The sequence below is a fragment of the Asparagus officinalis genome, chromosome 7 (genome assembly GCF_001876935.1).
Source record: "Asparagus officinalis chromosome 7, Aspof.V1, whole genome shotgun sequence".
In the NCBI taxonomy this organism is placed as follows: domain Eukaryota; kingdom Viridiplantae; phylum Streptophyta; class Magnoliopsida; order Asparagales; family Asparagaceae; genus Asparagus; species Asparagus officinalis.
Genome location: NC_033800.1, coordinates 120,286,055 through 120,311,548, shown reverse-complemented (window position 1 = coordinate 120,311,548; position 25,494 = coordinate 120,286,055). Strand labels below are relative to the sequence as shown.

The window sequence follows — 25,494 nt, the reverse complement described above, 5'->3', positions numbered from 1 at the left end:
AAGTTTGGATCGAGGCATAACACACTTTTGCGCCTGAACTTTGGCCTTTTTATTTAGGGCATAACACAAAGTCTTTAAGTGCTATTGGCCAAATTGAGTATAAATAATAAATTGAAGAGAATCTAAGCGGTAAGAGAACCTTGCTGGGTTATAAAGACAAGCTGATGGCTTGGTTTTCATACATTCTATTTTTTAAAACAGTATTTAGGTGGCTGCCGTCTCAGTAAGATTTTCAAAATTCATTGGTATGCCTTTGTTCTGATGGTATAGAACCTGGAGCAATGAAGATGGTCACAAAGGAGACCTGAATGCAGCTACTGATGGACCCTTCTGCCAGAGTACTAGACACTAGAGAAGAGAGTTAAGGCAGAGTAGACTAGAGAAATGACAAGAAGAGAACTAAGAGACCAGAGGGCTGCCCTCCATAGGAAGCTGGAAAAAGAGTGAAGTGGCGAATAACACAAGGATTACATCATAAGCTCTCACTAGTCAATATAAATTAAGTGCTGGAATTAATAAAGAGATAAAGCTTTTCAGAGCACTCGGCTTGAAAGATATCATGAAATGAGTGGAACAGTTAAATATGTAAACCAACGCTGTCATGCCATAAACCAACTGTGTAAGATTTGCACATATCAGATGATCAGACCCAGAATGCATGCCCAAATAATTGGTTTTCGCCTGCACTGAAACGCGCAAAAGCCAGAAAAACTTGAAGTTAAAGGGCAGAAACATTTAAAGAGGAGTCACAATATTAGGATAAGCCTCATATTTCCTGTTAATTTTAGTCAAAACCTAACTTAAATGATGTTTTAATTTTTATTTTTCTGAATAATGTGATTCTTGCAGAAATAACTGAAACTGCTAAAGTCAAAAACCCTAAGCAAGAAACCAACTTTTCAAAGAACACCACCATTTTCGGATGTTTTCAAGACATGGGTAGGCTACATTAAACTCTCTTTTTTGGGAGCTTTGGATAAAGGAGAACTAAAAACCTTTTATTTTTCATTTCTAGTCATTCTACATTATAGTTTAAGGTTGAAGAGTTGGTTTTCTAGTCAATCTTGCATCACAAATTCAAGCTTGGTCATGGCTCAAATCCATGACTTTGATCATCTTCAAGGGACCCCTTCCCAAAACACCATCAAATCAGAGTGCACCCATTTCATATAACTTAAACTGACTCGTACCTGTACCCTAGTCAGGTTTATCAGGTCTAAGAACTGGGCCTGATAACTTTAGAAGTGCACAGTAAATCAGCCTGGAATACGTCCAAGCTAACTGCCAGCCTAACTATATCCTTCAAGACAAAAATATCCCAATGTACACTCCAATTGTAAAAAGAATAACAATGCAACAGCCTAAACATCAAAAGAGAATTCAATCAACTAGTTTCTTAGAAAGTAAGCTAGTTAAAATTAATTTACCATTGCTTCTCGTGCTGTAAGTCTATCCTGGTGATCATAGCGGAGCAGCTTGTCTAAAAAATCGATTGCCTGTACGTCACACATATCAAGCAAAGTTGTAGACATTTAAGTTATACAAACACCAACAGAAAAGTTCAAAACTAATTATCAGACAGCAAGCTGCCTACAAAAACATATATATTTAACATGGACCTCAGGGGAAACTAGATGCTGATTGTCTGGATTAATAAATTTCGACCAGGGTTTCCGACTATGCCTGCAGAAATTGAAGCAAGGAAAACATATTCAAGTAAGATATCCCCAGCTAGCGAACTTCAATGGTAGAAAGCTTATCCAAAAAACTAGATATGTACCTTCCGACAAGCGCTTCAAGTTGAGGGTCAAGTTCCAAACGGTATTTGTTCAAGTAAGCATTTAATTCATCTGTTCCCAGCACCTGAAAAATATGAGAGGTAATTATTTTAAACCATCAAAATATTTGCCATGTTTTTTTCTGCCAAATGAACATCATTCTACTCCATTACAGTCATGATTTAAATGGTAACGACCTCATATGAACATGTACGTGAACCAATTACAATTTTGTTCATTACTCTTTCTTTTCTCCCATTTCCCCCATGAATGAAGCAGCCTACAAAGAAGCAAACATCTACTGCCTTACGGTCATGATTTAAATGGCAACGATGTAATATGAACATGTACGTGAACCAATTACAATTTTGTTTATTACTCTTTCTTTTCTCCCATTTTCCCCATGAATGAAGCAGCCTACGAAGAAGCAAACATCTAATGTCAATCAACTTAGAGTCCTGAGATGAAACCAAAAGAGTTAGGTCCTGATTGATGATTCACTACACATGCATGGTGCTTATCAAATGAACCAATTACATTTCCATTTGATCATCAACAATGACGAAAGGCCTTTATTGCCCTTTTTTTGGTTCAGATGAACAATCATTTTCCCCAGGGCCATCTCTATTAGATTATCAACTGTCGTAAGCCTTTACGGTCTGGGTTAAGTTATGTTTGGATTCTTTTGATCTACCTCGAGTCCTAATTACTTCAAACCCAACCTCCTTACAAATCCTTTTAAGTAATACACTCATCTATACCAGTTTGCAAAGCCAAAACCATATAGCACCATTTTCTCTCCTAACCTTGAGTGCAGTAATTTCAAAGCTTTTTAGAATGCATTCTTTTTCTTTATAATATTGCGATCCTCTCAGATTTTCAGATTTGCATATTCTAGACTTTTTTCAATTTCCAAAAAACCGGACCCATGAAACAAGGAACATCTCAACACCCACCTTACAAAATATTCCACTCAATTTCCTGTGACTCTTCTAACAACACATAGTATGGTAGAAAAACTTCTCCATTTTAACCTTACTAATTTGGTTCTGCAAACATCATAAGTAAACCATAATGTGGATGGTCCTAACCAATGAAAATGAAGACTTTTTTCCTGGCAATCAATGAGAACCGGATGATCATTTCTTCTCGTAATAATGCTTAACTTATACTTCATTTCGATGTTGTTAGTTTGTAATTCATAGATTCTAATGTTTCTTTTCCTCCATTCAACAATATAATTACTCCATTCAACAATGTTGTCAGTTCATTCAATATTGTATTTAGAATTTTAGATACAGCAGCATCCCACTAACTTGCACTTTATACTGTAATCAAGTATGGAAATTTCACCAAACTGAAAATTTTTGATATGGGACACAGAAGCAAATGTATAAGTAAACATTCCAGAGAAAGAAATATATACTAAGACAAACAAATAGAGAGATAGCTGTCACCTTGGCAATTTTAACAAGCTGATCATGGTTGTCATGTCCGTAAAAAAATGGCTCCTTCCGGAATATCTGCAAGCACAAAAATAAATTAATTAATTAATTAATTTAAAAATAAAAAATATTTTTTTAGAAGACTTTGATAATTAGCAGACATTGAACTTATCAACCATAAATAAAACCAACAAGCAACTTGATTAGCTCAATATTACATCTGCACTTAAACTACCCTTCACAATGGATGAGATCTATACCATTCCAGCGAACATGCATCCAAGACTCCACATGTCCAGAGAGTAGTCATAATCTTGCAAATCAACAAGAAGTTCAGGCCCTTTGAAATATCTGAGTGGCAACAGATGCACAAGTTATATTCATGCATGACTTCACATGAACAAGATATAATTCAAAACCCTAAGTTTCATTTTGTGTTTTCTAGAATTCTCCAATACAACTGAGTAGAAGATGCTAGGAAAATGATTTAACTCCCAAACTTGTATCAGTAAAAAAGTAAAAAATAAAAATAAAAAAAGAACAAGTAGTAAAACTTGATCTATTGACAGTGCTTGTGAGAGAGGTCGAAGGTCACCAAAGGTATTTAACATGTTTCTAGGAACTCCACCCACCTTGTATTCATCATAAAAAAGGCAGTTCAATGAATGCTTGAAATTAAAAAGAACAAAGAGATTTCATGTTCCTTAACTGTCTATATTGGGTATTTTATGCAGTAGAACTTTTCACTGAACAGGTAATATGTTTATAGTTGCAGACTCCAGTAAGAAGGAAAAGGTATAGAAAGTAGGATATGCTATATCATAAATAATAAAAAATATAAATAAAAGAGTAAGGTCCTCTACTGCATTTCATTGAGGGGGAAAAGAAACTAAGGAAACTGATCAATGCCTCCAAATAAAGGTCTACTGGCTCATGAGAGTAAGACAGAACCATTCTTTTGTCAAATTATATCTGTTCATCTGAAGAAAGTTAGAAATGTCCAATCAGAAAATACCCCTTAAAAAACTAGGGAATTCACTTTAAGAAATGCTAGTAGATTATCTCTGACAATGGCAATAAAACAATTAGAGAATTTACGCATCGTCACAATTGACCTTTGCTTAGATATACATTACCTTGAAGCAACACGGACATTATATTCCTTGCCAGGATGGTAAAATTCAGCAAGCCCCCAGTCTATCAACCGGAGCTTCCGAAGCTCATGATCAATCATGACATTGTGAGGTTTGACATCTCGATGCATAATTCCCTGTGAGTGGCAGTAATCTAGTGCCTGCAAATACGCAATGTAAAACAACAATATGATCTTTCTGGAGTCTATAAGAAAGAATGTGAGCGGTTAAATTAGGAAAGATCATATAGCAGTAAAGTAAATAAATAAAGAGAAAGGAGAACAAATTGATATTTTCAGTTACTAGATAATAGATGGCATGAGAGGGGCAAAAAAAATAGAAGCCATATGTGTGGCCTTGTGGGTGGGTTTTTACCATCTACAGTTGAGATAAAGCTAGAACACGTAGCTTTCCAAATTGTAGATTTCTATCATTTGCTTTTGTAAAGGTCTTTTACACATTGTTACCTTAGATTTTGTCAAATGAGTAAACAAATAAATAAATAACTTACTTGTGCTAAAAATGGTGAAAGCACCTATTATAAACAACGTAAAACACCCTAAAAGATTGATGTAGAGGCATTTTCACACCTATATTAGCATTGATACTGTCTGCATGCTCAAAAAATTTATCACAACAACCTTCACTTCATTACTTACGAGAAAAGGCTCTTTTGTATCCCAGCTAAGACCACTGCTCTCTGCTGTTGCCAGTCACATCCCACCGCAAGAAGAAACAAATCAGCAGTAGGATCTAACTATCTAAGACTTGGGACTATAAAATTTGAGGTTACTTTCCAACCACTCGTTTAGAATTTAAAATTATGATGCTAAAATATATCAGGAAAAAGTGCATGCCGACTAAGAATGTTTTCATCATAAACATCAAACATTTACAATCCCAGACTGCTCTAGCCACTCATGATTCTTATGTCCACATTCAACAATAATTGCAATATTGGACAATCATGGGTGATTGAGAGTGTGCAAAGATGAATCTATTTATCTGAAAACTCTCAACCAACTGGCATGCACCTTAGTGTTCAGGAAGCTGAAGATAGGTTGTTGAAACAAAAAATATTTATTTCAGATCTCAAAGCAAGTACAAAAGCCTTTACTATCTTAAGACTATTTTCTACTTGCTATGTGCTCTAAATCTGCAACTGTTTTCTTTAAGATGCAACCTCAACGATAAAAAAATCACATAAAATCAGTATATAGGTACTAGAAGAAAAGGATAAAAAATCAACCTTAAGCAGCTCATATATGTAGTAGCGAATGTCATAATCCGTCAATGTTGGGTACAATACTTTGAAATCTGTACTGTTGACATATTCAAATATCAAGCTAGGAGTTTTTGAGTGCTGATCTCTGACAATATCAAGCAGCTTCACAATATTTGTTCCTCCACAAAGGTTCTGTAGTATTTTGATCTCCCTCTTTATCTGTACAGGTAGAAACACAGAAAATTGTGTTTAAAAATATGTCGTATGGTAAAAAAATGGAAGGTAAAAAATTACAGCAGTCAACCAGTGAAGGCATCGCAAAGGTACGAATGGTTATCATAAACTGCTTTGGTTCTTCATAAACAAAAGTGAAATTAAAATGAGCAGAGTACTAACTTACATCTCAAGCAATATTAAACAACCTCAATCTTAATGAGATTGATTAATCTGCTAGTCAGCAGTCCAAAATTTCCCATATTATAGGCAGCAGACAGAAAATAAGTAATGTTCACAAAAAAAACATAAAACATAACATATCAAAACATAAACCAAACAAAAAGCAAAAAAAAAAAAAAACTCAGAGCCACAAATTGAAAATTTTCCATGACACTGAAGACTGACAGAGCCAAAAGTATAATGGAAGACATTGATTCTCAACCATAATGCATTCACCCAGAAAATATTTATGGGAGGAACGGAACTTGTACTTATATATAAAGATGGACAAGCTATAATAATTAAGATAATTGCGCATTTCTGAACCACTCCCCCAAGATGTTTCTAATAAATAACTTAAAATCTAAGGAATAAAGAAATGTCCACATGCTGGCTATAACATTTTCAAGGATAATCAACATCCTTATCATTATAAGAGTGTGCAATGAACTATTGAGTAATTGTGGGAAAGAAGCTTCCACTTCTCAAAAGTTAGAACAAAACCATAATAAGGTTTGAAACGGAAATAAATTGGAAAACAAACTGATTCAGTATCCATATTTTGACAAATGCGGAGTATCTAATATCCATCTGTTTAAAAATGAAATATGGATATACAAATACTGGAAACCTATTCAAAATATCCAAATGTACAAGGACATCTCGTCTAGGTTAACCATAATAAGGTTTGAAAAGGAAATAAATTGGAAAACAAACTGATTCAGTATCCATATTTTGGCAAATGCGGAGTATCTAATATCCATCTGTTTAAAAATGGAATATGGATATACAAATACTGGAAACCTATTCAAAATATCCAAATGTACAAGGACATCTCGTCTAGGTTAACCATAATAAGGTTTGAAAAGGAAATAAATTGGAAAACAAACTGATTCAGTATCCATATTTTGGCAAATGCGGAGTATCTAATATCCATCTGTTTAAAAATGGAATATGGATATACAAATACTGGAAAACTATTCAAAATATCCAAATGTATAAGGACATCTCGTCTAGGTTAAAGAGAAACTATACAAAAGATTCCACTATGTAACATCATGGTATTGTTTTATATGTTACACCTAATTTAACATAAGTAGGAGCTAGATTAAAGATTGAGCACTTTTTCATATCCCCATCATTAGTCATATTTAATATTCTCTTGGTAAGTATTCCCATAAATCATAGGCTGAATTAGTTTCCATCAAACATGGATGTTAAATCCAATATCCGAATAATACTTGCATCTGTCAACATATGCTAGGAAAAACAAATATAATAACAGAATGCCTAATCATCTTTGTATCACTTTATCAATATCTCAGACCAGAAGCTACTGAAACTAACCATAATAAGGTTTGAAAAGGAAATAAATTGGAAAACAAACTGATTCAGTATCCATATTTTGACAAATGCGGAGTATCTAATATCCATCTGTTTAAAAATGAAATATGGATATACAAATACTGGAAACCTATTCAAAATATCCAAATGTACAAGGACATCTCGTCTAGGTTAACCATAATAAGGTTTGAAAAGGAAATAAATTGGAAAACAAACTGATTCAGTATCCATATTTTGGCAAATGCGGAGTATCTAATATCCATCTGTTTAAAAATGGAATATGGATATACAAATACTGGAAAACTATTCAAAATATCCAAATGTATAAGGACATCTCGTCTAGGTTAAAGAGAAACTATACAAAAGATTCCACTATGTAACATCATGGTATTGTTTTATATGTTACACCTAATTTAACATAAGTAGGAGCTAGATTAAAGATTGAGCACTTTTTCATATCCCCATCATTAGTCATATTTAATATTCTCTTGGTAAGTATTCCCATAAATCATAGGCTGAATTAGTTTCCATCAAACATGGATGTTAAATCCAATATCCGAATAATACTTGCATCTGTCAACATATGCTAGGAAAAACAAATATAATAACAGAATGCCTAATCATCTTTGTATCACTTTATCAATATCTCAGACCAGAAGCTACTGAAACTAGTAAGATCCGCCCAAGCATTGGAGTCATAAACATATCGTTCTAATACTTTTGTGGGTTATTCAACCATGTACCCAGGTAATAGATCCACTGCATTCAAACAGCAAAGTCATATTGCTAGACCATTTAAAGATGTCCATTTACAACTTAACTAACTATTAATTGAAAATTCAGACAACTCAGTTTTGGAAAACTTTTTTTTTATTACGAACTTCAACCAATTTTTTACCCATAAGGAAATAAAATACCTGGTGAGAGAGGGAATAAGAACAAGAAAAATGGAGCATTTAAAAGCTTGAATAGGAAGCAAAAGAAACATATAAGGTTACTAAAGTTCCATGCCTTAGCTTAATTGATTCATGAGGATTGTGGACCGCTCATCAGAAGGTTTTATGATCAATTACAATATATTTTTTATTTATTAATAATTTAATATTCGATGAGATCTTTATTTTAGGTAGGATTTCCTTAAGATATGATGTTAGAATCTTTAGGATCTTTGAGATTTTATTTAATAGAGATTTTATTTCAGTTTCTTTTATTTATTTATTTAGTAAAATTATATTCTTACTTAATAAAGAAAAAGATACAAACGTGGGCTTCACACCCAAACACTCTACATGCTGGCAACTTGCATGCCTAATACTAATTGCAATTCACATATGTGGTTTCTCACAAACAATTCACATATAGGGTTTCTCACAAACATTCTTCTCTCATCCTTCTCAAATTGTAAACACAATCTTATTTATAGAAAAACTAAGATAAAAATTCCTAATTAAAAGAGAGACATCAAATAACATCCTAACTAAAAGAATATAACATCAGATTAGATCCTAATAACTAATTTAGCTAATCCTAATTGAACTAAATCAAATCCAGTCTTTCATCAAATCTGTTTCCAAATTCAAATCTAAATATGTTTTGCATCAAATCTCCCCTTCTTGAAGAAACTTGCCCTCAACTCTAAAATTGCATAGCATTGATGAATTGATGCATTGCCGATGTCATGATGGATCTCCTACGGCTCTAATACCAAATGATGGGGAACGGCCGAAAGGCTTTGATCTGTACATGATTTTGAACAAATCGTTGGATCTGATTTAAGAGCATTAGTAAGTTACTTGATTAATAGTCGAGGTCAACAAGTAGGACAATAACTAAAAAAATCTCAACAACTACGAATAAGAAAGCAAAAGTGACTATAAAGCAGTGACGAACAATAAATGAGCTACTGTTCACTCAATAAATAGTAAGATAAGTTAATTTTCATGGACTGAACAGTATAGTTAGTCATAAAATGAGCAGTAATCAGCACAAGAAAATGGGGTTGTTCCGGTTTTGGGGGTTTTTGCATTTTTTTTTTTAGTTTTGAATGGTGAGATCTTTGGATGAGGATAAATGGTTAAAATGTTTTGTGAAGTGGATTTTGATTGATAGAATAATTGGAGGGCTTATGATAAAAGACGGGCTTCACACTTAAAGAATAGGCTTCACACCCATGCCAAACACAAGCAGTTTACATGCTCGAGGGAATTCTTATAACTCAATTGTTTATTCCTTAATGCCTGCCTTCCAATGAAGCTTACAACCTATGTTGTGTGGATACGGGTCAGGGAAACAGACAAATTTATAAATGATAAGGTACGTATACACGTCTAGACACACACGCACGCACGCGCGCACCACACGCACCCACACACGTACGCGTGCCCGCCGTTTACATTTGTTATATTTCTTTTCACATATAGATTATAAATGAGCAACTAACTTGAAGTGCACGTTGTAGGTGATGAATTAATAAACTGGAGCATAATGAACTTTTGTAGTATTGAAGAAAACATGATAGTGTGGAAGAGAGTGAAGATGACAATCTAGAGAGAAATGGATCAAATTGTACAAATGACTCTCGACTCTTGTAATATAGATACATGTAAATATCATATATAAAAGATAAAATTTGATTTTCAGGAACTAGTCACCTTCAACATATAAAATTTACAATTATGCTCTCAAAAGTTAAAACTATATCCAAAATGTTGCAAGTATCCCCATAATATGACAAGTATTGCCCCAAAATACCACAAGTTACCACCAAAATGTTGCAAGCACATTCTATCTTAATTTGGACCAACATGCATAGAATCCGTTCCTTGGCCATCATCATTTCCATACTCTTCGAATGTTTTTTAGGGATTTCCTTGAGAGGGCGTAGATTTGTAGAACATAGATTCCCAAGCAATTTCAATGTCAATTGGTGTAACATGGGTGCAAAAGCCCTACAAATAGTCCACCATGATTGGGCATCCATTTCCCACCTATCATACAAGGACTCATGGTTCAAAAATGCATCCGATGAGGCGAAAATTTTAGCAAATTCGATGGTCATCATTTGTAATTTTTTATAATTTGGAAAGTACCTCCTCAAACACTTAGATCTTTCATTAGAGATTTCAAGATCCTTGTGTAGTGCAATTCGGTTTGGTGCTCTGGTGAGCCATTATGCACTATGATACCTAAAAGATATTAAAAAAAACTTTAGTGAATGAACCAAGCAGTAACCACTAAAAGTTTAGTTAAAAAAAGGTAAGGAACTAAGTTTGGATTGAGGGAATGCGCCAAACAATGAATTGTTTTGTTGCTCTTATTCCATCGATCTATTAAAATAGTATGGGCCACATTACAAAATGAATGATTCTTCATCATCCCTCTTGCCTTATTTTTTATAAATTTTCAATCATAGAATCTCACATGTCATAGCTTAAGTAAAGGTTAGGCTTGTTAGTGCCAGCGTACCGAAGCATATTATATATAAGATCGATAAAGGAAACAATATATTCTATCTTGTCCCACTATGTATCATTGAAAATCATTTTCTTGACAAGGTGTGCTTTTCTATCATCATCATCCCAATGTAAGTTCTAACTTTCACCAATCACCAAGTCAAGAAGACCATGTTCTATCTTTTTGAACCACCTCAACATAAAAACTACCGAAGCAAAACGAGTTTCGGCAACAACAAGCAATTTCAATGTCACGTAATTATTAAGATTGCCAATCTCATAGAGTGATTCATTATAAAATTTCTAATCATCATAGCATCTCCAACAATATCAATCTAACTACGTTCTTCATGCACCACCTCATTTCTTTTGGTGTTCTTCATTGCAAAAAAAAAAATTAGTGCAAGATTTTGAGTGTGAACTACCATGGTGTCCAAAAATATAGGGATATGTTTCCCCACAATGCTCCTCGCGGACGTGCAAACCAATGTATTGTCCTTAACAACTTGCATAACATTTTGAAGAGTCGAAGACCCACTTCTTCAATAGCTTTTAAAAGAATCTCCGCAATATATTGCATATTCTTGGTATGACTCTCCGCATTGACCGTACCAAAGAACATTAGTCTACCTTTGGTCACCGCCATTACGGTAATGATAGGTCTTCTTTGTGGGTCCGACTAACCATCGCTTATAATGGAGACACCCTTCTCTTTCCATGTGTTTTTTATAGGCACCATCTAGTTTTGAACATGTGCTCTATCATTTGCAAAAGACTTGTTCTTAAAATATTATGCTCACTTGCAATATACCTGTAAGATTGGATGAAATATGGATTCTTTGCCAGATTAAATGATAAGCCTCACGTGTAAAACATATGTGCAATTAGACTATTAAGATGGTCTCAAGCTCCGAGATTAAAAGATTGTTCTATAGTTGTCCACCGACTCCACCTTTACTTTTTTCTTTGCAACTTCAGTTGTTGTGGTTATCCGATGTACGGCATATGCAACAACCACTCTTTCCCTTCTTGAGTTCAACTTGGAGCTCTTGCTTTGATCAAGTACTCTCTTCATCTCAATAGTGTTTTCGCGTTTCACACTTCAACTTTAATCCCAAGTCCCTTTGCATTTAAGAGATGGCCTTTCACTCTTGAATAAGAACTCTTAAAAACTTCACAGCAATAGTTACATTGTCATTGATAATTTCCCCTCCCTCCCGGTGATTTATTAAGCTTTGTAACATCTCCAAAGAGGAGCATGATCATCTTTTTGTTCACATTCTAAATCCACGACATCATTAGAATCCAACTCTATTGATTGTCTTGTGATTTTTAACCAAAAATACAAAATGGGAAAAAAATACCCAATGTATTAATCTAGTAGCAGTTCCATAGGTATTAAATAAAGTCAGTCTCTGTGTAGTAATAAAGACAATCTGCTATGTATATATTAATAAAGACAATTCAATATCTATTAAATCAAAACAGTCCCTATGTATTAATTAAGATAATTCACTGTGTATAAAATCAAGACAGTCCATATGCATAAAGAGGGATAGGAAGATGTTTTACTTTACAAACTACTTATTTGCCCAAGTCAATTTAAAAAGAACTACATTAACTACATTATGCACGCTACAGTTAAAAACATGAAGATTTAAAATAACCCTAAGGCTTAAAACCAAGAAAATTGACTAAAAAATAATTATTGTACTAAAATATTCAAAATAAGAGAAATTCTACGTGAAAAAGCAACCAAAGAGAACAAAAGCACGATAAAACTCAATTAAATATCAAATTAGAAAACCCTAAAAAAAGACCAACTCTTCAAAACTAAGAAAACTAACAAGTTACCTTTATAGAATCCTCTTTGAATCCTCTCTCTAGCATCAAACGATGACAAACAACAGAAAAGGACGCGAAAGGTTCCCAAGAAAGTCAGGGATTCAGGAGAACTACATAGAGGAATTGGGTTTGGAGTTCTGAAGCGATGGTGCTTGGAATCTTTTTGAGAGAGAAAAGGGATACAATAATTATCTCATTTGAGTCATGCAATTAACAGGTCCAAAAACGAATCGTTTTTTTTTAACCCAACAACTAAATGAATAAATATCTAAACAGAGATCACTAATATAGGGCTGAAGCGACGGAAGGCGGTCCACTCTGTGGCGAGCGCACACCCGTACCCAAAATGAACAGTCCAAGTACAGGTATGGCGGCCAAAAATCCCTATTTGGATATTAGAGCTTACAACATTATTTACCAATGTTCTAAAACATGGTTTCATTATGCACTCGGTTCGATCTCAAGTAGAGATTAATCAGATTATGCGGAATTAGACGTTTTTAAAATTTTAGTGTATAAATATATTATTTATCACAACAAAATATAATAAATCATGAAAAATATAAAACATACCAAACAAAATATAAAATGTACTTCAACTTATTCAAAGTAAAGTCTTTATACACTAATGAATAAAATTACTAAAAGTTCAGAAACTTAAACCATTCCAAAAGGTCAGAACACTTTAAAATACTAATGAAACTCCCTAACTGTCTAGCTAATGATAGGTAGTGGAACCGATAACTAGAGGTGGCGTAAATCGATGGAGGTGGTTGGCGTCGACGATTGCTGGCAATTCGAGGCGATCTCAGGTGGCCACCGACGGTTGGAGGTGGTGGAGGTGAGGGATGAAGATCTAGGGTTTTGAAGACCTGTGTTTTTCTTTTTTGTTTGGATTGAGTGTGTTTGGTAGGGTTATATGAAGCGGGTCTGGTCCAAAATAGGTCGGGTTCCTTTTCTTTTTAAAACACCCGCATAATTACATTATGTAGGCGTATAATACAAGAAGGACCGATTATGCAGTGTGACCCCACAATTGAGCAATTATAGCCTGCTCAAGATAGTCTGAGCTCGAGTAGGATTAATCGGCCAAGTAGAACGAGTTTTAGAACACTGTTATTTACAGAAAAAGATATCAACTAACAAAATCATATCAAATCCCTACATCAACTCTCAAATCCTTCCATGAAAAAAAATCAAAATTTCTATCAAATAAAATATCTAAATTCCCAACAATCCTAACATCGTATCTTAAGGAAATCCTTTTTAAAATAAAGATCACATCAAATATTACTAAAATAACAAATATTCTAATAAATCTTAAAAATTCTAATGGATAGTCCAAGATCGTCATGCATTAAATTGCCTCTTGTACAGTCCAAGATCGTCATGCATTAAATTGCCTCTTGAGCATGTTAAGTATTTTTGTTATTCGGCATGTTAATTGCGTCTTTGGGTGTAAACCCGTCGAGTGTGAAGCCCTTTTATCTAAACTTTCTCTTTCAATAATAGCCTTCAATCTAAACTCCACTCTCAATATTAGCCATCAGCCCCGCAAAACTTAGCCTCAAATCTTTACCCTTGTCCATTTCAAACAATCCAAAAAAAAAGAGAAAGAAAACTCATCTAGCATTTCTTTTCACTAATAAACCCAAAAAACTGTTCATGTGTGAATAGTGATCCAAAATAATGTGCTCAGGTGAACACTAACCCAAATTAGTGTTCACTTATAAATAATACCCTCATTACTGTTCATGATCCCTCTTCCTTCTTCATCTCCTACGCTGTCAATCTTCAACAATAGATGAACCTTCGACAAACCTTTTCCCGGACATCAGAGCACTAGCCTTCTTCGATGAGTTCTGAACTCACACTATCAAGCTATCAAACTCCATCAAGCCACTAAAAAATATCTGAATAGTTATCAGAGAACTTAATTCGAGATTTGCCCTCCTTCAGATCAAAGCCCTCGGCCCGTTTCTCATCAGTTGGTATCAGAGCCGAAAGACTCACAACTTAACAAAAATATGATTTCAATAGCTTATTTTATAGATTTGACGAAAATAAAGAGCCATATAAATTTGAAGTTTGAATTCACAAGATAAAATATAAATTTTCTAGCTATGACATGTCAGAACATAGAAATAAGGGACATAGGGCACTATAGCGAATCGTGATGCATATTTAATCGTCCTAGATTCACAGTGGAACATGACCCGATTCACCAACTCCAGCGGTCTAATTTAGATTCAAACTAGTTAAAATTTTGACAAGCAATAACTCTTTTTTGATAGAATAAACAACAAAAATGTGAAAAATTAAGAAAATAAAGTACATATATTTTAATTGCAACATAATTCTCAAAGGTTCTTTTACCATTACTGATATGAACTAGCATATTACCTAAGTTTGACTATTGCAAGATCTCTATTTCCTACATTTAAGAATTCTTTTACTACCACCAATATAAACTAGCATATTACCTATGTTTGACTATTGCAAAACCTCTGTTTCCTACATTTAAGAACCGAACCTAATACGTACTATGTTCCTAGCACCATATACATCTAACCCGTTGTACTCGATTCCAAATAAGTGATGTGCCACGCTCCCACACTCATCCCGTGAACTAAAATGGATTAGGTTCCGTGCAACTATGTGTCAGAATTAGAAATGTCTTTATATGACGAATATAGGCAAAAGAGAAGCTAAAAATGGTAGTCTACAATTATTCTGATCATCATTCAGCTATCCATTCGTAGATATCTATGAAAGTTCTTTTGGAATGGAGATATTCTTATGGACAAACTAGACGATATAATTGTTTATCGACCAACTAGTCGATATATTTGTTTCTCTTCAAAACCAAAAGCAAGGTCACACGAGTGTCCCAACTCCAATCCGACATGGACCAAAGACTATATCAGAGTTCGATTGAAAACCACAGCAAGCGACAATGGAAAAATAGGAGACAACCACAATCTAATCTTAAACTAGAGCCAGAACCTGAGACCACACAAAAACATGACTTAGAACCAAATATAGATCAGAAGATTAATCCAGAGCGAAGTTAAATCAGAGCCATAAGTAGATTATAAGATAGATCTAAAACCCGAGTCTTAACTAAAACCCAAACGAAAAATAGAGCGCAAGTAGATTCAAGGCTCGAGCTCGAATCAAATTCAATGCTCGAGGCGAGACTAGAAACATAATTTAAGATTGATATGCAATGCAACCAGTATTTTCAATGCGTGAGGCGCAATGCGGGGTGCAAAGTCAATTTACGCGTACATGCACAAGGCGCAATGCGATGCGCGTGCCCGAGCGAAGCGAGGCGCACTCTAAACCACAAAATTTTTTAAGATATACAACTATATGCATGAAAAAAATAAATATTTGTGAAATTTCACATAAAAAATGTCAAGGACTCAAGATAAAATATATACTACCGGATCACAAGATAAAGTTTAAATCATTAAAGCAAATCAAGATGTCCATCAAAACAAAAAAACTAAGCAACTAGAACACTTCCAAAGTTCACTAACATCAAAGCAAAACAAGCAATCTAATTAAACAAAGCAAATAAGTAGCAAAATAATAGCCTAATTATTCTAATCATCTTCATTAACATCATCATCATCCCCTTTTAAGGGTATATCCTCATCTTCAGTCTCCTCATCATCATCATTGAACTCCTCTTCATCTTATAACTCAGAAACTGGCTCCCTCCTCCTTGACGAAGAACCAATACCACTCGAAGACCCTCAAAACCTATTAGTCGGTCTTAGATACATAGAATCATCTTCTTCAGCTCCCATCGCATCTCCTATGACACCATATGTAAGGTTGTCCTCGCCCTCCACCAAGTCATTCTCTGTATTTTCACCTTCACCGAACCGTCCTAATAACCATTCATTGCTTTCATCTATATCAGCCAACTTAATCGGATCAATAGAATCTCTGCAGTCATATCTCTCCTTCAAAGCTTGGTTGTACTTGTAGTAAACTAGATCTTGCAGCCTCTTATGATCCAATTTATTCCTCTTCTTGGTGTGTATCTGTAATTTATACAAATCAATATCCATATCTCTAAGGAAATTAAATCTATTTTGTTTAATAAAATAAAACCAATCATACTTGCTCAAAAGTACTATGATTTCTTTCACAACCGGAGGAGCTACAAGTAAGGCTGAGGACTCTAACAGCAAACTTCTGCAACTCTGGTGCTGATGCACCATAAGACTCCCACCAATCAGCTGTCAATTTAAATAGACCGTGATTAGTAGTGTGTTTATTATAAAAAATCTAGTCAATTGAGAGTTTATATTATGCATATTTACCTGGAGACTTCTTCTTTCTATTTCTCTTAGCTATCTCCATACCAAAAAGACCCCCAACATGCCTCTAACTGCCTATCAACCTTGTCTTGGTCTTGTGTGGCACCATCTTCTCAATGACTTGATAAAGACCTCTCATAACTTCGTCATCCCCTTGGATGTTTGGATGGTCATAGAAAAAATGCAGGATTAAGGTAATATTCTGCAGCATGCAAAGACCGATGAAGCTGATCCCGCCACTTCTTATCAATGATATCAAATACCTCAGAATATTTTGAAAGATCATCACCAAAGGCTTTAGCAATAGTCTCCTTAGCTCTATCCATCGCCTCATATATGTATCCCATAACAGGCTTTTTGTCACCATCAACAAGTTTCAAAACACCAACAAGAGGAGCCGTCAGCTTGAGAATACGAACAATGTTGTTCCAGAAAGATGGCATATGAACTATCCTATCAACTGATTTGCCCTTTGAATCTCTTGTCCACTTACTTTGCCTCCATGTCTCCAAATTAAACATCTTTCTGAGGTTATTTTTCTGTCGATGGATGCTTGACAAAGTCATAAATGATGTGGCAAATCGTGTCACCGCTGGTCTAAGAAGCTCTCTGCCGTTAGTTTGACCTCTCATCAGCTTCAAAACCCACGCATGTGAGTAGATGAATCCAATCAACTTCATAGCTCGACTCAAGGTTAGCTTCACAAATGGTAGTTTACCAATATCCTTGAGCATGAGATTAATACAATGAGCAGCACAAGGAGTCCAATATAAATGAGGATACTCTTTTTCCAATTCCGATCCTATAAATAAAAGAATAAAAAAATCAATATCAGAGCATCCTAACATAGCATTAGCAAAGGATTCATAACCAAAATAAAATTTACCTGTATATTTGAGACTAGAATGGTTATCCGTGACGATCTGAACAACATTCTGAGGTTCTATGAGCTTAATCTGCTCACTAAGTATCTCAAACATTCTATCACCCATCTTAATCTCATCAGACGCATCAATAGATGAAAGAAATATCGTACCACGAGGAGAGTTCACAAGAAAATTGATCAGTGTTCTCCCCTTTCTGTCACTCCAACCATCTGACATGAAAGAACAACATTTGGTAGCTCACACCTCTTTATGAGATTGTATCAAATCATCAGTGTATTTTTGGCATCACGACGTTTTATCATCCTTCTATGAAACACCGGGATGCATCGAGGGATACCACTACGAGTAAGGAACACCGGAAACGGAATGGCAATTCCTTTCCAGAGAAGGGTTGCTCATCCCGTCCAGCGGATCAATTGTTTATGCGGCAGTGCGATGCGCTCGAAAATCTCTCGCTGGCTCGTTCATTCACTTGCTCATGAACTCGCTGCTTCACCAGAAGCGACGAAGGATTGTATCAAATCATCAGTGTATTTTTTTCCTTCCTAAGTAAAGGCTCTCTCAAATGGTGTAATGTCGGAGGAGGCAAGTTAGGCCCAAAAGCCCCCACGGACTTTAACATGATTTTGAAAGATCTAAGACGAGCGGCATTAAAGGGAATGCCGGCTTGATACCACCACCGAGCTATGTCTTGATGCACTTTAGCCACTGTATCTTTGTTGAGGCTTTCTTCAATACACGATTATCTTAACTTGCGCCTTCTTTCATCCTTGGCGACCTCAAGAGCGGGATCGAATGTAAGAAAAGCAACCATCGGCCCTTCCTCTTTGGCCCTGTGGAAGATCACGCCCTGTGCATGCCAACACTCCCTCTTCCTCTTGCTGTTACTGAAGATGACCTAGGAACTACCTGACTTTTTCCTCTATCTCTACGTTCTTGTACTTGTTCATCTTCATCCTCCTCATCATCAATTTTCACCATGTTCTCATCTCCAAGGTCGGGGAGATATTCATCTATAGCTTGTTGTCTTTTAGCTATCTTTTATCTTTTTTCATAATCTTTTAGCTATTCAACCACATCGGGAGGGACTTTTTGACAAAGACTCAATAGTTTTGCATTTTTTATCCGTCCCGATTAGATGCTCTTTTTGTCGGGATATGCCGCCATTTATGATCTTGTTACAAAATATGCACTTATGTCTATTGGCATTCCCTTCATCAACCAATGAAGTATATTTTCATGTAGGATCTTGTCTTCTTCCACCACTCGCCGATGAAGACATATCTACATCAAAACAATGAAACACATAGATTTAGACTTGGTGAATTAAATTATTAAAGTGTTAAACACCTTAACAATTTAACTTGTACATTAATTTTCATTCAAGCTTGCAAATTAGTTTGCTAAATTTTATTTTCCTCTTTACAGGTTACAAATGGCGAATCAAGTTTCAAGTCAAACTTGTAACACTACAACTAGCTCAAATAGCAAGAATCAATACTCGCAATGTCGCACAAGAAATCAAATAGTAGCACATTTTCAACAATTTTGACTGATATGTAATATGTATTAATAAGAAGCAAATAGTACTAGCAATGTTAGCACATTTTCAACAATTTTGACTGATATGTAATATGTATTAATAAGAAGCAAATAGTACTAGCAATGTTCATAATTTCATGAATCTGCAATCTGCACATTTCAACAGTCATACATATGCACATTTAATTTAAGGTAAATCTCCCCTTAAATCTCTTTGTAAAATTGAAAATCATTAGCCTATAATTAATCAAGTGATCAAACATTAAGTAATCATAGCTTATTATTAATCAAAATAGTCCACAAATCACTTTAATAATTACCTAATATCAATTAAAAATCAGTTTACTGGCTTACTATCTCAATCATTAACAATCAAACGTTCACCTGAGAAGAAGAAAAAAAAAAGAAAAAAAAAAGACGGGAGAACAGATGAAAAACAGAGCAAAAAAAAGAATAAAAATTAAAACAAAAGTTTTCTAAAAAAATGAAACAAAAGAAAAGATGAAAAACAGAGAAAGGGAAACAAAAACAGAGAAAGTGAAAAGAGGAGCAGCAGCAAAAAATTGAAAAAAGAAACCACGGTTCTAAAAAATTGAAAATAAATGAAAGAAAAAAAAAGATGAAAGAACGGCGTGAGAACAGATGAAAAACAGAAAAAAGTTAAAAAAGAGAAAGGGAAGCAAAAATAAATGAAAAATCACCTTTGTTCGCCGAGCTCACGGGTTCTCGTCGTCACCGAAATCGACGTTTCCTGTTTGTCGCGGGTTCTCGTCGTCACCAAGCTTGTCGTCCCCTGTTCGTCGCCGATTCTCGTCGTCACCGAGCTCCTCGTTCCCTGTTCGTCGCCACCAAACACGAAGAGAGACAACGAATTCGTGAAGAACCCTAGCTCCTGTAACAAGTTAGATTTGTTTTGGTTTCTTGGGTTTAAGTTTGAGTTGAGTTTCTACCCGTTTCTACCCGATAGCCGCAGTTAATGAACCATTCACCATGAAGTTCTGAGGTGATCACCTTCCCAGAGCACGCGAGGCACTCGAAGACGCACGCAGGCGCGCGCTTGGAGCAAGTGCAGCGCCCCACTCCCTATGCGGGGCGCTATTCCACTGTGCTGCACCGCCTTGCGCCCAAGGTGCGCGCCCGACACCGCTTTTGAAAACACTGAATGCAACTCCTAGTCTAGGCTAACCTGATTATTGAGTCTGTTATGTGACCTCCACCGCCAACACAATATATGATCTTACAACAAATCTTGAAGATTCTGCAATCTACAAAGGAATACTTTTCACTAGTAAAATTAAATATTATACTCTCCCACTATAAGACTTGATGTTAAGTTTTCTCTAACAAAGGAAGATTTAATGCCCGTCCATCAGACGGTTGTAAGATCTATTAGAGTATTATTTATTGTAGTAATAATTAATGTGATCTTGTTTTTAGGCAAGATTTCCTTAAGATATGATATTAAGATTAGGGTATTAAAGGTTTCATTTGATAGAGATGTTAATTTCGTTTCTTTTAATATAGAATTTAAGAGTTGATGTAAGGATTCGATTTGATCATATTAGTTATCTTTTTCTATACATTATGTTGTAAGCTTAATTAGAATGCAGACATTAATCAATAAAAATTGAGCTACGGAAATTCTGCCTATCGTGTGAATGGCTTGTGTTTGGCATGTGAAATGTCATAGGGTGTGAAGCCTTGGAGTGTGAAGCCCTTCATTGTGGAGCCCATTATTTGGGAATGAAGCCCTTGTTTTATGCTATACCTATACAATTATTATACCCCTCAATCAAAATCCATTCCACAAAAATTCTTAGCATTTATCATCTCATCCAGAGATCTCTATCATTCAAAACTACAAAAAGAATGAAAAAACTCCAAACCATCACAACCCCAATTTCCTATTCAGGTACTGTTTGTTCAGTGTTCTTAAGGCGCTAGCATCACTGCGCCTCATGCACTCTGCGATGCGGGGCAATGACGAAACGCATTGCATCTGATGTAGCAACACCTTTTGCGCCTTGCAAGTGACATCTGCTTCGTATAGGGTGCATATTAGGCATAATCACATATAGTTTTGTTCTTTAGCATTTCAATCCGGCCTTTATACCCAATGACTCATAACCCAAAAAGCAATATAAGACTGAAAGGCCCTTTTAGTAGTTCGATTGAGGACCATGAGTTCGCTTCAATATTAGTCTTGATTTAACTCTTGATTTGAAAACTTATGAGCTTCGCTCTATGTTGGATGTGCATAAGAAATTAACCTTACTTTGTGATTTCATAGCAGATATTGTTCATCTTGACATACTTTATGTGAAGCTCTGTAAACATACTCTTACGTGCTTGATAACCATCTTGAAATTTATGTGTGTGGTGTGCGCCTCGCTTCATTCGGGCACACGCTTAGCATTGAGCCTTACGCCTCGCACATGTAGGCGTAAACATACTTTGTGCCCTGCATTGCGCCTTGCACATTAATAACACTGTTCATTTTATAAACAGTAACTATGTTGTTCAACCCTTGAAAATTTTAATAGAGTGAACAGTAACCCATTCCCTGATCATCATTGCACTTATAGTCACTCTTGCATCCTTATTCGTAGTCATTGAGATTTGTTAGTTGCTATTCTATTTGTTAACCTCGGCTACCAATCAAGTACTTATCAAAGCTCTCCGATAAGATCCAACAATCAGTCCAAAATCATGTACAATTTGAAGCCCTCTGTCCATTTCCCATCACTAACATCTTCACCTTTTCTTTTCATTAATGAAATAACAAATTTAGCAAACATAGCACGTAATAACATCATCTTTCTAAAAATACAATTTGCTCATTTATAGCAGTGGATATTTGGACAAAGGAACTTCTTAAATGAAACAAAGTTAGCATGCTTGGTTATTTAGTAGTAATGGAACTCATTCATAAAGAGAGTCACAATAAACACACACTTCTAAGACATCATTCTACTTATATATTAGAAAAGTACAGGCTAGTACACAAGGCTCCAACCTTGAAGGGTTTGGAGAGAGCCAAATACCCACACTTTTATCAATTTTACGAGCTTGTTAAATTATTTGAGCCTTTGATCAATAGGTTATAAGGACCAAGCCTACGATCGATCCAAGCCTGACCTCAACTGTCTATTGTATGCCACAAATAAGATCAAGGAACAACAAGTTTCTTTGTTCAACTAACAGATAATTACGAATATTAACACCCCAAATAGTAATTAGGTTTCTGTTTCTTATTTCTTATACATCAACTCATTATTTAACTCCTAGGCGTTGTTTTAAATATTGGATATATCAGACAGCCAAAACTCACACGGGATTGCGAAAATCAAGGATATATCAGGGGATATGTATTACATATCGGGGTTTCATATTGAATGATGATTATACATAACATAACATTCTACTATGTAATCTACGCATTAATGAACTCTAAACATAAGGAATTACATCATGATATATGTTTAGAATGACTAACCAATTGTAGAAGGGACCGAGACAGAGAGAAAGGGAGGGTGGCGGAGAGGGGGGAGGAAAACTGACCATCAACTCCTCTGGTTGCACTTGAGATTGACGGCTGCACGTGAGGTCAGAGAAGAGAACGGCAAATTGGGAATATGAGCTCCGGTAGTTCGATACGTGTTATATTTCAAATTTGGATACAGGTTGGGAACCCAAACCCAAACACATCCATTTAGCAAAAAGACCCAATATTTGTCGATATTTCGAATCTAAAGTATTGGCCGATATCCCCGATATATCCTGATATATTAAGAAAATTTTCTCAAAAGCAAAAAATCGCTTTAAAAGCATAAATATCCTTGCTGAAACCTGTCAAACATGATACGACTGCCGATATCTCGATATATTAGTTGATATTTTATGCATTGCTTCTAGGACATTCTGCATTCGGAAATCTAGTTGCATCTAACAATCAAATTTCTATTTGTAATTCTCACTCATATGACAGATAGCTATACATTGAAGTTCTCTTTAGCATATATGTCTGAGAGGCAAATCTTTTCCCAGAGATGGATAAATATTTTGCATGGATAAAAATACATAACTTACAAAACAAGACACTGCTACACACATCAACTCTTAAAGACCATAGAAAAGAGAAGTATCATGTCGAAAACATGTGTTCAGCATATGTCTGAAATGATGACTTCTCGATAGAAGTGTTTATGCTAAAATTATTGCATGAAGGTACATTGTGAATGAAAAGTTGTCCACCTTTACTGAGAAAGCAACATATATTCCACGAACATGACTCATTCGAGCCAAAAATGATAAGCAGCTACCCAGCTATCATTTTCGAACTTGTGAGAAGCAAACTTGTGAGATCTCATCAGAGAAATTTTCTAAGCAGCAGGAAGAGATGTGAAGATCTTATCAGTTCAGCTCCAGACTTCAGCTCCAAATTGGAGAATTGAGTGGCTAATTATGTGAAAAGCAGCCGTGGTTAAGAGGAAGCTTCCAACAGAAATTGCAGGATTCCCAAGATATGATTTTAAATAGGCCAAAATCCACAGTATGTGGAAAGCGCTATCCTACATAACATCAGTTTACCACTTGAACTGATTAATGTCCAGATGAGCAATTTATTCTTCATTTCTCTACTAATGAGATAAAATGTAGGAAACAGGGGATAGTTCAGATTATGATTTCCTCTGATTCCAAAACAATCATTATTTCTACTATCTTTCATGTGATATGTTAAGATGTTAGACGTCCAGAACTGTGAGAGACAGAAATATGAGGATTCTGTCATCAGTTATCCAGTGACATACCATATTTTGTTCCATGTTCGTCATCAGGACTGAACAGTTGTAAAAGAAGCACATTATACAGCAAGAAAAAATCAACATTCAGATTAGTTTGTCTATTAATGCAGGAGAATAAATGCTTCATCCAAATTCCAGACAAAAATCAGACTGATTTGAAACAGTACAAAAGTTCAATGAAGCAAAAGATACTATACCCGATAAGTCAAAGTAGTTCACGTGACTTGATTCATAAAGAATGAGTTGTTACAAAGGAACTAAACTGTCCTTAGTTGATTTTATACAAATCCAATCCATATACATTTTGCTTTTACTCATATATGAAAATTCTATTGAAAAATGTACTATAACCTAAAACCTTCTTTTCCTCAAACATAATTTACTGGTAAATAGAGCAAAGTTGTGCCTTCATATAATAATTTATCCCCTAATGAGGTACAGGCCATTGCCACTACCCAAAGTTACCCAAAACTTCACTTTTGAGGCGTACTTCTATCTTATACATCCAATAAACAAGTACCATAAACAGACAGAACAGAACCAGCCAAGCATCATATATATTTAGTAGATATTTCTAATACCTTTTTCTTCTTCACTGGCTTAAGGATCTTGATTATGCACTTCTCATTGTTGGTTGTGTTTATGCCTTCAAAAACCTCACTGTATTTCCCTCTTCCAACTTTCCGAACAACCTCGTAATCATCCTGGTCACTACATTACAGAACACAAACTCGTTATAACCCAACTCCCTCAAAAGTAATTAACATTAAAATATGATACATCTGCTTCTAATTGCTCAAAGATCAGATACAAACAAATATAACAAAATATATTTTAGTTGCAACAGCTTTCATTTAAATAGAGGGCAACATCCATTTCCAAGATTCGGAAAGAAAACTGGGTATTGAGTTAGCACTATCAACAAATATGCTACCCTCGTTCCAGGCCAACTAGACGATCTTCACATGAACAATCTTTTTGTGTGCAAAGGAAACCGATAAAAGAGACGCAAACTGCATAAGAAGAATTGAAATTTCAACACCAATATGTACCAACAAATAGAAAGTCACGTGTCATGGAAATATCCTAAGCTCAGATATTCATCGCATAAGCAATAATAATAATAATAATAAAGCGAGTAAATTCAATTCGTTAAAACATTTTATACTTCTGGATAAAATTCAAAAGGAACGAACTTCCAATTACAGCAAATCTGAGTATTCATCCCAAAAAATTATTCATTAATCTAATCCGCATCAAACGAAG

The 25,494-nt window shown here is 35.2% G+C and overlaps 1 protein-coding gene across 1 annotated transcript in view; it reads right to left on the bottom strand.

The window, feature by feature from the left end:
* Positions 1-25,494, bottom strand: part of LOC109850940 (casein kinase II subunit alpha-2-like) — a 28,861-nt gene that overhangs the window by 2,996 nt on the left and 371 nt on the right. Inside the window, exons 2-9 of the mRNA XM_020421023.1 lie at positions 24,810-24,939; positions 5,606-5,800; positions 4,360-4,517; positions 3,484-3,574; positions 3,236-3,301; positions 1,781-1,863; positions 1,620-1,683; positions 1,428-1,496 (exon numbers count right to left, since the gene is read on the bottom strand). Of these exons, the coding sequence (XP_020276612.1) occupies positions 1,428-1,496; positions 1,620-1,683; positions 1,781-1,863; positions 3,236-3,301; positions 3,484-3,574; positions 4,360-4,517; positions 5,606-5,800; positions 24,810-24,939 (856 nt within the window). The remainder of the gene's footprint in view (positions 1-1,427; positions 1,497-1,619; positions 1,684-1,780; positions 1,864-3,235; positions 3,302-3,483; positions 3,575-4,359; positions 4,518-5,605; positions 5,801-24,809; positions 24,940-25,494) is intronic.